Below are 14,674 nucleotides of genomic sequence, written 5' to 3'. Positions count from 1 at the left end.
GGGGAGGGGAACTAGTTCCTTTGACAAACTCAAAATGTACAGCAGTTTCAGGTTCACGGGATGAGTTAAGCAGAAAGTAGAGTTCCCTTACCTCCTGCTGCCTCCAACACAGCTCCCCATCAACATCCCAGCCCTGGTGGACAAAAGCCACTTTGATTTTGGTGCCTTCCCTGCTGGCCACTCCTAGAACCCCAAGTCCCCTGGTGGCCTCTGTCCTCTCAGTTTTCCAACACCCTCTGTCACATATTCCTGTTATACTCCATTAGAGTAGAAGAAAAACATGTTGTGTGTTGTGTCCTAATGCAGCCATGCTGCTGGGAGGAGAGAGCCCCATTCCCCCTACAGGAGAGAGAGGCTGCACTGCATCCACGAGACTGTCCATGGCCCAGCTGCAGACAGATTATTATCTTACTCTCTTAAGTATCTCAGTCCCTTCCTTAGGATATTTACATTTCTGAAGATGATACGAACATCTAAGCTACTTGCTAATTCAACCAAAAGGGATGTATTACTTTCATCAAAAACAGCACAGCTGCTATAGCAAACACACCAAAAGCATCAACAGAGAGGGACCCAAAGCTGGGCATGGTGACACATGCATTAATCCACTACTCAGGAGCCTGAGGCAGGAGGACTGGGCTCAAGGCCAGCCTTGCCCACTGAGTGAGACCCCGTTTCAGCTCCTCCCCGATGCTGGAGATGATTATGGCAGACCACCCACCGTGGGTCTGGCATCCACCTCCAGAGTGTATCAGGGGGCAGAGCTGGTGCCCATGGAGCCGGGGGAGGCACCTGATGGATCCACAGCTCTGGCCTGGCGGCACCTGTGTCTGCTAGAATTCCGGCAGCACTGGAGGGCTCAAGATGAGTGCAACAGTCAGGCTAGGTGCATGATTCAGTTGTTTCAAATTGTGACTGGCAAGGAGCTGTAGGGAAGATGTTTACTAACTGAACGCTAGGTCACAGAGAAGTTGCTGAGGTTAACTGATCCCTACAGTGAGACAGTTCCAAAACTCACTGACTGGAAACTCAAGGGCAGCTACCTCTGAAAAAGGAGAATCAATATGCTAGTCTACAAATCTGTTAACAGCAAGAGCCAACTGAGTGTGTATGGGGGAGGAGGGGGGCAGAGGGACAACGGGAGAGAGGGAGAGAGCTTTTGAAATCATCCTTTCAGACCACCTGACACTGCATACGCCTTTCCACCACACTTGACTATCTGGCCCCAGCATGTAACGAGCTGACTGCGCCCCCTACCCCGCAGGTCTCACTTCGGACAGAGGCCTTAAACATTGAGAGCAGTAAAAAGAAGCCACACAGGCCAGGCACGGTGGCACCCCCTGTAATCCCAGCACTCGGGGAGGCTGGTGAGTTCGAGCCACTCATCTTGGGCAACTTAGTGAGGCCCTGTGCCAAAATAACACAGTACAAAAAGGGTTGAGGATGTAGCTCAGTGCAGAGAACCCAAATTCAATCCTCAGTGCCACCAAAAAAAAAAAAAAAAAAAAAAGGAAAGGAAGGGTTGTCTGCACAGGGCCTGAGTTTAAGATTCATAGGTGCTACCTGAATGTAGGCAGACACTAGAACTAAGACCAGAAGTTAGAAGACCAAATAGTCAGCAACTTGCTGTGAAATCTAGAATATGGAGAGAGAAGCAGACCAGAAGTAGTGCCTTCAGAAGTAGTGTGGTCTAGTGCGGACCATCACGGTGCTCATGACTGAGGTAAAGAGAAGGTACCGTGGGAAGAAGCCAGATGTGGCAATGCACACCTGTGATCCCAGCACTTGAGACAGGATGGCAGGAGGACGCAGGCCTGTCTGAGGCCAGCATGGGCTCCACAGAGAGAGCCTGTCTCAACAAAACAAAAAACAACTACAAAAAACAAATACTCTAGAAAGAGAAATGAAAAAAGCTCTTCTATGTGATTCTTTTTTTTTTTTTGGTACCAGGGATCAAACTCAGGACCTAGCTAGCGCTTGCGAGGCAGGCAACGGCACCACGGAGCTAAACCCCCAGCCCTCTTCTATGTGAGTCTATATGATTCTATCACATAGAAATCAAAATGGAAAAGATTATTAAATCCAGGAAAGAATAGAAAAAGTCCTCTTTTGTTACAGAAAAGTTTGGAAAATATGGGTTAAAGTAGCAAGGCACTAAATAAGAAGTCAAATTTAGGATATCTTAAAACCAACTTCTTTAATTAGAAAGCAACAAACATGCACATGGCAAGTGTAGAAATTTATTTTAACCAACATTTTCACTATAATGAAAATTACTCTTCAACAATGATCTAAGCTCCCACATCTGAAGGCGAGGGAAAGTATTGCACTTTGCAGTTTCTAGCACTCCTCATACACAGCAAAAAGTTTACAAATATTTTGCTAGTTTTGTTTTTATACACTCTCCCAAATTCATGCATACACTCATTCCAAACCAATGTTAGGTTATCCCAAAAAAAGGGAAAGACTCCAAAAAACCATAACCTTAAAATTGCACTAAAGTTCTGTAAAGAAAAAATATAATAAATGTCTTGTACAAATTTCAGAACAGTGAAGTGCTTGCCAAAAAGAGCTGATTATTCTTCATCTTCGTTTTCATTCTCCTGACCGGAGCCTTCTGATCTGTCACCCTCCAAGCGGTCTGGAAACAGGAGAATCACAAAGAGAAACACTTTTATAGTATTACATTTATAAATAATGTCAATGTCTTTTATTTAAAACTGATTAAAATATTAAGTAGTGGATAAAAATGTAAAATCAGGTCACCATTTTATGTAGACAAGTCTTTTGCCTGTAGAGGTAAATTCAGTAAAGGCAGAGACTGTGAGGCTTGGATACACAAATAACCATAAAACATAAAAAATGGAAAACCCTCCCAAGATTCTGTTCTGCTCAGCTGGAGTGGATTTCCAGCATTGCTCTGGGAGCTGATACTGAGGAGGGTCAGGAGCACTACCCGGGGACAGAAGGGAGGCTGTGTCAGGGAGATTACGGGGCTGTATTCTAGAGGAGTGCATCATTTTGTGTGTACAAAGTCAGGACTAAAAACAAAAATAGCCAGGGATGCAGCTCAGCGGCACAGTGCCTGCCTGGCAATCGCAAGGCCCTGAGTTTGATTCCTGGTACCCCCCAAAAACAAAAAGGAAAACACACACAAAACAATACAATGGTGGTCAAAATAAATATGGTCTCTACACTCAGGGTGGACTATGTTGGTTAAATACTCAAGTTAGTACATGCAAATTGCGACAAGCTCAGCCCATCTTCTCAAGCTGTCATGTTCACACTTGCTCTTCCTTTACTTGGGATGATTTCACCCAACTCTTCAGCTTTAAAGGTGCCCAGTGGGAGCTGGTGAAACTCCCCAGACTTCTCCACATCCAATCTGCAGAGCATCTCCGAACTCTCCCACACAGCTCCTCCGTGAACCTTACCACGACGATCCTGGCTGGCAATAATGGCTATCAGACTAGACTGTGGGGCCCTGGGAGGTAAGAATTATTTCTTTTTAAAATCTTAATTTCCCCGGGGCCTAATATGGGATATTTAATAGTTTCCTTTTTCTTTTCTTTTCGGTGCTGGGGATTGAGCCCAGGGCCCGTGCATACTAGGCAAGCACTCTACCACTGAGGTACTGCCTTGCAAAGGTTACTACATAAATGACTATGGTTTTATGAAGGTAAGATACATTACGTTATGGTATAGGAACACAGCAACAGCAGAAAATCACTACCACCACAGAGATGGGATCCAGGATACTTAGGTCACAAAACATTTTCCCAAGGCAGCATGGAAAATATTTAGGTCAAGCAAAGGCAAACAGTGCAGTCACACTGTCCACAGCAAGGGAAGACTGAACCCTGTGTTTTCTGCATTATCTACAGAGGCCGAAATGTTCCCAGGATCCTAGATCAACAGCACCATGGACAGTACACAAAACAGGCTATATTTTTATTGTCTAAGAGAATTAGATTAAATCTCTTCTTAGGTATTATAAGATTAATAATTTTATTTTACTTATTTTGAGACAGGGTCTTGCTGTATAGTTCAAGCTGGGCTTGAGCTCACTCACTACATAGCCCAGGCTGGCCTCCAACCCACAGCAATCCTCCTGCCTCAGCCTCCTGAGTGATGGGATTAGAGGAGACCACCACCATGCCTGGCCTAAGGTTTATATTTTTAATTACACAAGTTTTAGCTGTATATTGAACCCCTAAGTATTCAATATGCATTTGTAAAATAAATGGACAAAATAAAACTTAAACAGTCCTTCATAGATCGTAATGAACCTCAACACAGTGGAATAATTTGTGACCAATAAAATGCTTACTTGAGGGATGCCAGTATAAAATTATTATTATTTTAAATTTTTTTTGCAGTGTGGGAGATCAAACCCAGGATGTTCAATTTTAGACAAAGGTTCTACCATCAACCAGACTCCCCCCAACCTGTGAAATCACATTATGTTTATTTTGTGATATGCTTTCATTAAAGAACACCACAGTAAATTACTTGCTGAGGTATGTATCTTGAGGGAGAATTCCGGACAGGATGGGGCATTCTTGAGAAACCTATTCTGTCACGCTGGAGGAGCGTGAGAAAGCACACTGGCTTGTTTCAAAGTCAGGCTGCTCCAGTTTCTTCTGGTTGTCAGACTATACATGAAGGTGGGCAAGAGGCAAGAGGCAAGAGGAGAGACGCCCATTCTCGCCTTTAAGCCAGGGGTCTGCGGGGGGAGGGGGGGGTTGGGTTAGAATGCTGAGTCCAAAGCCCATGCTGAGGAGACAGATGAGGGAGCCAATGGGCCCTCACCAAAGATCACAGAACAACTGACAGCAGCTTCTTAACTAGGGAGGCCAAGGGCTGTTCCTGCCTCAGCCCACTCCCTTAACGGCCACAGAGCCCAGAGGCGTCTCTCCAGATGGAAACCCAATCTCAGAATAAACTAAATGAAACCTGCGGTTCACAGGTGCTTCAGAAGTAGTGGAGATGCAAAGCAGCTCAACACCTTCACAGATCCCTGGCTGGCAGGTACAGACCCAGGAGAGCAGAAGAACACTGTGTTCTCTGAAAGGAACCCAGTAAGAACTGCTTCTGTATCTACCCCTTTTCAAAAGTACACAATGCAAATTGACTTTGTAAATAAGGTTTACATTTGTGGAAAGGTCCCTTATTCTCTGTTAGAATATTTTTTTCAGGAAACTATTTTGGCCAGGAAAGACAGGATATAAAGAGATATTAAGTTTGCTGGTGGGGGGGGATTATGAGAAGAATTACCTAAAGAAAACTTATGTTTCATAAAAATACTCTTACTTTCTAGGGTATCCTTTGCAAAAAATTTATTTACTTTCTTAAGAAAAGAATAAATTTAAAAGTAGTTGGCAGATATTTGACACTGGAAGTTCCTTTGTTTACTCATTTATTCAGCAAACATTTATTGAACAACTATTATGTGCAGACACTGGTCCAGGAGCTAAAAATCCAGCGGCAAATAAGACAAATTAGGTCTCCGTACCAGGGAGTACAATGGTAGACTATTTGCCTAGCATGTGCAATGCCCTGGATTCAATTCCTAGCCTGGGGAAAAAAAGACAAACTGGGTTTCTGCTCTTCATAAGCTCACTTCTAGAAGAAAACAGGAAGACAAGAAGTACATTGTTCTCCTTCAATGTGTAATAATGCAAGGGAAAATGGGAAAAGTTAGGCCGCTGGCACTTGAGGAAAATAAAGCAACGAGCCGTGACTAGGTCAGAGTGGGTCGAAGGGCATAGAAAGCAAGATCACCCCGGTGGGCCAGAAGACATGTCAGGAGATGCTGACTCAGAACCTTTAGGGGATGGAGGCAGATGTTTGCAGTTTTAACCACACACTCCAGAGGTAATTTGAAGAGGGCTCCACTAAAAGTTGCAGCTTTGGTAGGAAGGAGCTGTCTCATTTAACTCCTTGAACTTCCCAGGAAGCCCTGTGGAGTAACAGATGGGCTGAGGCATTCCGTGGTCAGGAGGTGCTTATTTGGCCAAAGCCCGTGCCTAACTCTCCAGCTTCTGTACCTGTCGTTGTACTTGGGGAGAGGAGAGGAAAAGGGCGGCTAACTGGCTGGGTGCAGTGGACACGCCTGTGGTGCCAACACTCTGAGGCTGAGGAAGGAGGATCAAAGTTCAGACCCAGCCTGGACAATTTAACAAGACCCTGTCTCAAAAACTAAAATAACATAAAATGGGCTAGGAATGTAGCTTAGTGCTGAGGTGCTGGAATCAATCTTCCATGCTGGGAAACAGAAAAAAGAGTGGTTGACTAACTGGTCTGTCAAAAAATTAAGTATCTTAAGGACCAAAGCAGAAATATAAATTCTTGGGCATCATATTCTTGTCTTTTGCTAAGATGAGCTGACTAGACCAACTTGAAATTATCAATCTAGTTTTAATTAATGGCAAAAACAAATAGGAGAAATGGAATCTGTGTAGTGTACAGCACCTTATTTACCCTAAAACCGAAGATGGGGAGTAGCTAACAAACCATTCTCACATTACCATCTATTTAACAGATTCCTGTACAACTGGAAAGAGAATTCATTTTCTTTAGGAAAACCGGAGGAAGGGCCAACCACCATATAAACTGTAAAAGCAAGCATATTTTAACAAATGTTTTTCTTGATCTTTAGAATGCTGTCTTCTCAAATCTAAAATACAAATGGATGAATATTCAGGGTTACTCATCATTGACAAAAACGGACCAAAGGATGTTAGTGATTAATTTAATAAAACAGGAGCCCAAAGAGGTATTACAAAAACATTTTGTTAGCCACTAACATTATTTGTTTACATTTTGGTTTAATTTTCCTTTTTCCCAGTAATATTTACAACTTGAGGATTTCTCTCTCTCTCTCAGCAACATCTAGAGCTTCTTTCCATTTTTCTAATATACAATACATTCTCATTCTTTTTTTTTTTTTGGTTATTTTTTAGTACTGGGGATCGAACTTGGGATCTTGTGCTTGCGAGGCAGGAGGTGGAACCACTGAGCTAAACCCCCGGCCCTACTAATATACAATACATTCTCAGCCTAGAAAAACATCATATACTGCTTACTTTTGAGTATCTGTCTCTCCATTCCTCACTCTCTCTGAAGAAGTGATATTTAATGCACTACTTACTCAGACTTGAGTGATAAGTACAAGTTATTAAACAAAAGTTGAGACAAGAGGGAATAGCACAATTATAAAAAATTTGAAGCGGAAGAGTGTTTGGTGAATACCCAAAATTCAAAGAGGGCTGAATGGGGGGAGTGGTAACAGGTAGGAAAGAATGCAGGAAATGAACTAGAAAAGCAGTCAGAGATAGAGCATTCAGAGGCTTCCACGTCATTAATGACTTGAATATATTACTGTAAATGAAATGTATACACTGAAGGGAAGCAAAGCCTTGAAAGCTAGTTTCAAATTCACATCTTGACATTTATCAGGTAATGTGGCCTGGTGTAAGTTATTACAAATAACCTACTCTGTAAAGAGTCGAATTAAATGAGGATATGTATCTATGAAATGATTAGTGTAATACTTGATGTATTATGGGCATTCTATAATGGTAGTTGTCATTAATATATGCATCTTTGTGTATCTGAGGCACTGAACCTCAGGCTATCTGGAACAAAAAAGAATTGAAAAAGGGATACTGGGTATCTACTTCTTAGCATGTTAAATTTATTTTTATCTCGGCTATTACTGATTTTAAATAAACCGTTAAAGTGTATTTACTACATCTTAAAAGTTATGGTATGGTTCTGTACTCTGAGAGGAAAAGAGAAGCTGATAAAAGTTTTCAAGTGACTATCGTTTCATTCTGACCATTTTTCAATGCATTTAGTTCATGAAGAAGTAAGCCACTGTGCTAATGTCAAGTGCTTACGGAAATCCTAGTTCAGAAGTTCAGTTGCGTTCATTTTTTGATATGAAGGAAATTATACAAAATAATACTGATTTTAACAGTACACCGCAGGTTCTTACCAGCTCGGATATGATTCAGTGAAGCCAACATCCTCAACATGAAAGAGGCTGGAACTGTAATGGTGTTTCTAGTCTCCTCCAACATGAGTTCGTTTCGAGTTATAACCTATACGCAAGTTAAGCAATCATGTCAAAGGTCACAGAGTAACTATTTTTTCCTTGAAGATTACAAAAACAAAACCTAACAGATACTAGGAAAAATTGCTTTATTCTTTATATGTGTGATGTCTGTATTTCTGATTTATGGCTATTCAATACCAGTTACTTTATCTTGTATTTAAAGGAAGATTGGAAGATACTACACTACTTCTCTTCAACTGGCAGAAGGGCAAGAATTAAATTTAGCTTTCACTTGCAGTAGTTTCTTTCTCAGAGCAGTCTACTTTGTGTTGATTTCTTATTTTCTCTATAGTGATACTTTCAGTAACATAACAGTGTCAATTCGTTATCCTTGGGTCATTTTGATCCCCTGAGAAGATGTTACTCTGAGGCAAAGTAATCTTGAAAGCTAAACTTCTAGGCAAGATCTGGCAATAAAGTGAGTCTTAAGTATTAAATCAATATTCATAAAAACCTAGGGACTTCACATGTAATCATGAGCAAAGGTACAAAGAAAGAGAAATAGGAAAGCATATGGCAAAGAAAAAACAGACGGAGACGGAGACAGAGAGAGAGGGAGGGAGACAGGGAGAGGAGTAAGAGGAAGAAGAAAATGCTTATCTCATTATCACAGTCTGCCAATGATGACAATAAATGCCCAGCTCATCCAGGTACCCACTGAGCCCTTACAGTCTTGTCCCACCTACCTTTCAGTCCGACCGAGCTACAGTACTTTCTGACTGTGTGCTCTAAGACTCCAGGCACACTGGCGGGGCTTTTACCTTATAACTCAGCACAGGCTGATGCCTCAGTCTCAAAAGTTCCTGTATTCCCACTCTGCCTAGTGAACTGTTACATTACTTCTCAAACTTCAGTCCAGTTCTTATTTCCTTGAGAAAACCTCTCCCTCCCATCTGCCCCATTTAGCAGCACAAGTGGTACTGAGTGCGGACTTCCAAAGCATGATGTCCCTGGCTGACACTGACCCGCTACCTCCAGTGGCCTGCTTCGTGGCTTTCCTACTAGCGTGTAAGTTCTGAGGTTTCATCTTTTTACACCCAGCACTGAGCCTGACAAATATCAAGTGATTTACAAATCTCCATGAAATGAATGAAAGCCTGTGTGAGGATTGTGGTATGAAATGTCAACCTTGGTGTAGAGCAGGGGTTTGTCAGCCTGCATTTTTAACAAAAGACTCTCATTTTACTAAGAAATCACATGGAAACCCACAAGTAAGAAGCCTGGCTGAAGTGGGGGAGGAAAGGCCCAGAGTCCAGTCTTCTCATTATCCACATTTTCTCTCCCAACTCTGTAGGAAATCTAGGGCTTCACAGAATTCAGTGTGAAAACCTCTGCTTTAACAAGAAGCTAATGGAATCCTAAAATACAGTAATAATCATTTATTCTGCTACTGACTAATTCTAAAGGAAAAAACCTCATTTCCTTTTTAAGAAAAACTAGAGTTTACTTATAGAAAAACTATTTTCCTAAAAAAAAAAAAAAAAAGAAAATTTTTAATGATTTTTTAAATTATAGTAAGCACAATAAACAAAACTATTTTTCTTAAACTACAACATACCTAATTTGGTATTAATAATATTGTAAGTGGCAAGATACTATCTTGAATTTATCTAAGATTATAGGCATGTCTTAAATTTTTCTTAAGATTTTATCTCCTTAATGCATCAATTTTTTTATGTTACCAATAATAAACTACCTTTTCTTTGGACATTTATGAACAAACTGAAACATGGTCTATAATAAGTATAATAAAAATCTTACTTCATCAGCAAGTTTTCGATTAAAAAACCGTGACTCCTCTAGTGGTGACCAGATCTTTATGTCATAATCTATGCCAGATGAGGCTAGAACTAGAAATAAAATTTACATATTAAAATAAAACTTAGAAACAGGCCATTAACTCAAGACACACAACACATATATCAAACATGTATGTACATACACTGCAAAATTCATGTGGAATGAACATCGTAACTGTACATTTAATTAAAAATATTATTTTGAGCCAAGCATGGTGGTGCACACCTGTAATCCCAGTACTTTGGGAAGGTGATGCAGAAAGACTCCAAGTCTGAATTTAGCCTGAGTAACTTAGTGAGGGGGGAAAAAAATAAAATATATATATATATAAAAATAAGGGGGTTGGGGAATTTAGCTCAGTGGTTCCACCACCTGCCTCGCAAGCGCAAGGTCCCGAGTTCAATCCCTGGTAGCCACCCCCCAAAAAATATATATAAACAAATAAAAGTGCTGGCGAATGTAGCTCAGTGCAAAGGCCCTGTGTTCAATTCCCAGTAGCAAAAAAAGTAAAAGAGAGCATTATTAATATTTAAAGATTTTCTAAAAGTAACCTAGAACATAACTTAAAGACCATCTCTTAAAATTCTGTTTTGTTTTCTTGAGACAGAGTCTTGCTATGTACTTCGGGCTGGCCTTGAACTCACTATGTAGCCCAGGTTGGCCGCAATCTTTAGGCAAGCCTCCTGCCTCAGCCTCCACTGAATGCCGGGATTACAGATGTGTGCCACCGCATTTGTCTCAGAACCATCTTGAAGTGATGGAAGTTTCTGTCTATTCACTCTTCTGAGATACACGGCTATTTCAAACAGAAGGCAAGAGCAGACAATGTCCTTTTGTTTTGAAAAACTCATTTAGGGATGAGAAGACTCTTGAAAGACTTAGACGTTCACTTTGGATAAGTGAGAAGTTCAGTCCTCCCAAACTTCTTGTAGCTGATAAAACTTAGAAGAAATATCAGAAGAAACTCTTATTTCCTTAGCCTTTCTGCTCAAAGTAGACTCTGTAACACCAAGCAGAGCTATAACTGACCTTCGTTGTGCTCAGGACAATCTGGACTAGTCTTATAATAGTAATAACCTGAAAAATACTGGATGAATCATCCAAACAACTTCTAGCCCCTAGTTTATGATACGTCGCCTTACTCGGGTCAAATGGGTGTGGCTGCAGACAGTTCACCACGTGGTTGTCTGCCTCCAGAAGCATCAGGTGCTCAGCAGTATGCCGATCCCAGATGAAGATGTGGCCGCAGTCAGACCCGCTCATCACAAAGTTAGCACCCCAGAAATTGGCTTCTTTTATCTGTTTTTAAAGACAAATTATAAGAAAATTCAAATCAGTTATTAAAAGCAAAGACTTACTCTAATATTTAAAACGTTATCTTAGAAAACAAGAAAATTAAAAGGTCTTTGTTTTCCAGTATCTTAAAAGTCATGATACAGATTGATCAGCATGGACAACATGACAGTAAGAAATTAAAAGTCCCCCGTGAGAACAGACTTGGGTTTGTTTGAAGCCACATTTCCAGTGCCTGAAACAGTATTTGCCCTACAGTAGGCACTTAACCTTTAAATGAATAAATAGAATTTCTGGGCTTTGACAGTATAATTGATATGCCTGTAAGCCCGGCACCTTGGGAGGCTGAGGCAGGAGGACTGTAAATTTAAGACCAGCCCAGGAAACTTAAGACCTTGTCTCAAAAGAAAAATGGATGGGATGTAGCTCAATCATAGAGTACCCCTGGGTTCAACCCCTAGTACCACGCATATATACACTAAGAATGGAAATATATATATATATATATATATATAAAATATCCCACTTTAGGTTTGTAAGACAATGAAATAATTAATTGAAAACAAGGAACTGTCTTTTCTATTTTGCCGAAAGAACAACTTTTTCATTATTAGAAGCTCACACATAAAGAACGAAAGAGATAAAGCATGTTGCTTTAATGAAGGAATATGATATACTAGAATTGTCATGATGATACTTTTAATGGACACATATGAATGAACCACCAAAAAAATTTCTATTTCTGATCAGGACTTAACATCATTTTGTCTACAGCTGCTACACTGCTATTTTTGGCGCTCCCACAGGAGAGGGGAGCTGGCTGTGTTGCCCTTTTAATTACTGTCATCTAAAAACATAAACAGCAAAAGGTACAAAGTGTAAAGTGGCTGCTGCTACTGTTTCTATTTTTTTTCTATTTTTTTTTTGGTGCCGGGGATCGAACTCGGGTCCCTGCGCTTGCATAGCAGGCGGCGAAACCACTGAGCTAAATCCCCGGCCCGACTGCTGCTGTTAATGATTATCTTTTCTAACAGTGATTAAAATGGTGCTATGAATGATAACTAGGGACAGCTAATTATTTCCCTACCTCAAAATTAAGTTTTTACCTAGGCTCTGCAGAAAGCTGGTTAAAATAGATAACACAACGAGTATATGAGAACACTTTCTAGATAAGAATGGTTCAGAGTAATAGTTATAATCATCTTGAGAGGTCCATGGATTTTAAAAACTAAAACAGATCTTACGAGATAAACTGGTCTATTCTTCATACTTCATAGATGAGGAAATTAAAGCCTAGAGAGATAAAGTAACTAAAATAAAATTTCACTTGTCAATCTTCAGAGGGTTATAATTAGTCTGTATTTTGTAGTCAACATGAATTTCATAAATCCAAATTCTTATTTTCAAAATCTACAAAGGGAGATGAGCTTTAAAAAAAAAAATCTAGTAATTATTCAGGTAGACAAGTGTGAAAGAGAAAATGAAAAGTAAAGCAATGGTTACCTGTATAAGCTACAAAAAAATTTCTAAAAACCTTCACAAATTGTTTTCAGTAGAATTGTTTTTGTAAAAATAATGATCTTTCACAATATAAGTCTAAAAGAACAACGCTGAAACAGAGAACTATGAGGGTTCAATAATGTTATTTTAAAAATAGCAATATGTAAAGATAATCATTACAGAAAAAACATTTATATTATGAAACGGCAATTTCACCCAAGAATGCCATGAGCATTTGGTACCATTGTCCTGGAGTTGCGATGACCCTTATAAACCATCTTTACTAGTGGCCTTCTAATGTTTAAGGAATCCAGCTCTTCCATTTCTTTCCTTTCTTTTCTCCGCCGGAAGAACTCCTGAATACGTGCAACAGCAGAGCGTCTATGTATTCCATATTGAAACAAAAAACAAAAACAAATAAAAAGTATTCACAAGGTATTCCAGAATGACATCGAGGAATGTTAAAATTCACTGTCCACAATATATTTAAGTACTTTATATTTCAATAAAGCACCCCAACCAAAAGCATAAAAAAGCAGACACAGTGAGAGTACATCAGACTAGTTGAGTTACTACAACAAAGTATTTTAGTTAAGAGATCACTTAGAAATTTGATACTGGTTGAAAAAGAAAGTAGCATGCGGCACACTGGTTTTTAAAGGGCTATTTTATAAAATCATAATACAGACAAAATTCATATGCAACTTCACACACATAAATTTATTTATCATCCTATTAGGAAAAGGTATAAACAGAAACCAAAAGAAACTACAGGGAACATATTATAGCACAGGATAAACTAATACTTTGAGATTTTATTTAAAACACTGCTTAAAGATGTCAAGAAAAAGACAAGAAATATTAACACATAAGGAATAAAACAAGGACCCTCAAATAGCATCTTTTCTACATGGATTCCATATGGGGAGTAGAAATTTAGAGATAATGAGATAGATTGTACTCTTCTAAGAACTGAGTTGGTAACAGAACCAAGGATTCAAGAATAAAGGATTCTTGTACTAATACATTTTTAAAAAATTATAATTTAAAAAAGAATACTCTTTTAGAACTGATTTTACAAAGAAAAGAAATTTCTAACACATATTTATTAATTTTATAATTTAAATTTGTTACTTAAAACATATTTTGACATATATACACCAGAAATCCACAATATTTACAGTCTAAAATTTAGTCAGAAAAACAAACCACACAGCAATTAATATACAAAAAGATGATCAGTCTCACTAGTAATAAAATGAAAACAAGAAGTTGTTCTCTTTTTATATTTAGCAGATTGAAAAGATTTAGGGAAATGTGCAAATTGGTAGGAGTTTAAACCTGATTCCACGTATATTAAAGAAAGCACATTCTTTTACTATAAGCCTTTCATTGAAGTACAATACATAAGCAAGAAGATACAAAATCATGAAGTATACGTTAGTAAGTGTCACAAACGAACAGGCCTATCTAACCCACACCACCACTAACGAGAAGTATAACCAGTATGCTAGAGCTCACCTTTGTATGCGCCATTCCTATCAATTCTTTTCCCTATAAAGAAACCAGTTTTCTGACTTCTGATATAATGGAGTAATTCTGCTTGGCTGTGGACTTTAATTAAATGGAATCATACAACATATATTTCTTAATGTCTAGCTTCTTTAGCTCAACATTGTAAGATTCATCAGTATTACTGTATTTAGCTCTAGTTCATCTTATTTGGTGTATTATTTTGTATAAACATAATTTAACTATTCCATTGTTGGTGGGCAATAGGCTATTTATAGTTTTTAATGATTAAAGTAGGGCTACTATCACCAGGAATTTAGCTTAGTGGGGGTGGCACCTGCCTCACAACCGCAAGGTCCCGAGTTCGATTCCTGGTACAAAAAAAAAAAGTGGCGCTACTATCAATATATGGTAATATCTTTTGGTGAACATAGGTAAATATTTATG

General features: G+C 39.2%; 1 protein-coding gene across 33 annotated transcripts in view; it reads right to left on the bottom strand.

Annotated features, from left to right (window-relative positions):
* Positions 1 to 2,178: 2,178 nt before the first annotated feature.
* The window catches only part of Dcaf6 (DDB1 and CUL4 associated factor 6), a 144,954-nt gene continuing 132,458 nt past the window's right edge, over positions 2,179 to 14,674 (bottom strand). For 28 of the 33 annotated variants that reach the window (XM_087206855.1, XM_087206870.1, XM_021244635.2 and 25 more), the window contains 5 exons: positions 12,958 to 13,096; positions 11,065 to 11,221; positions 9,884 to 9,972; positions 8,003 to 8,108; positions 2,179 to 2,641 (listed from right to left, as the gene is read on the bottom strand). In XM_087206855.1, the coding sequence (XP_087062981.1) occupies positions 2,577 to 2,641; positions 8,003 to 8,108; positions 9,884 to 9,972; positions 11,065 to 11,221; positions 12,958 to 13,096 (556 nt within the window). In that variant the 3' untranslated portion in view covers positions 2,179 to 2,576. Of the gene's footprint in view, positions 2,642 to 8,002; positions 8,109 to 9,883; positions 9,973 to 11,064; positions 11,222 to 12,459; positions 12,509 to 12,957; positions 13,097 to 14,674 lie in introns of those variants that run through there. The other 5 variants (XM_087206854.1, XM_087206857.1, XM_087206860.1 and 2 more) reach the window with 3 other exon arrangements.

The sequence above is a fragment of the Heterocephalus glaber genome, unplaced genomic scaffold (assembly GCF_053883595.1).
Source record: "Heterocephalus glaber isolate CG9 unplaced genomic scaffold, H.glaber_assembly_v1.0 deba00000738, whole genome shotgun sequence".
Taxonomy (NCBI): domain Eukaryota; kingdom Metazoa; phylum Chordata; class Mammalia; order Rodentia; family Bathyergidae; genus Heterocephalus; species Heterocephalus glaber.
The sequence above is the reverse complement of the archived record's forward strand: the minus strand, read 5'-3'. Positions and strand labels throughout refer to the sequence as shown.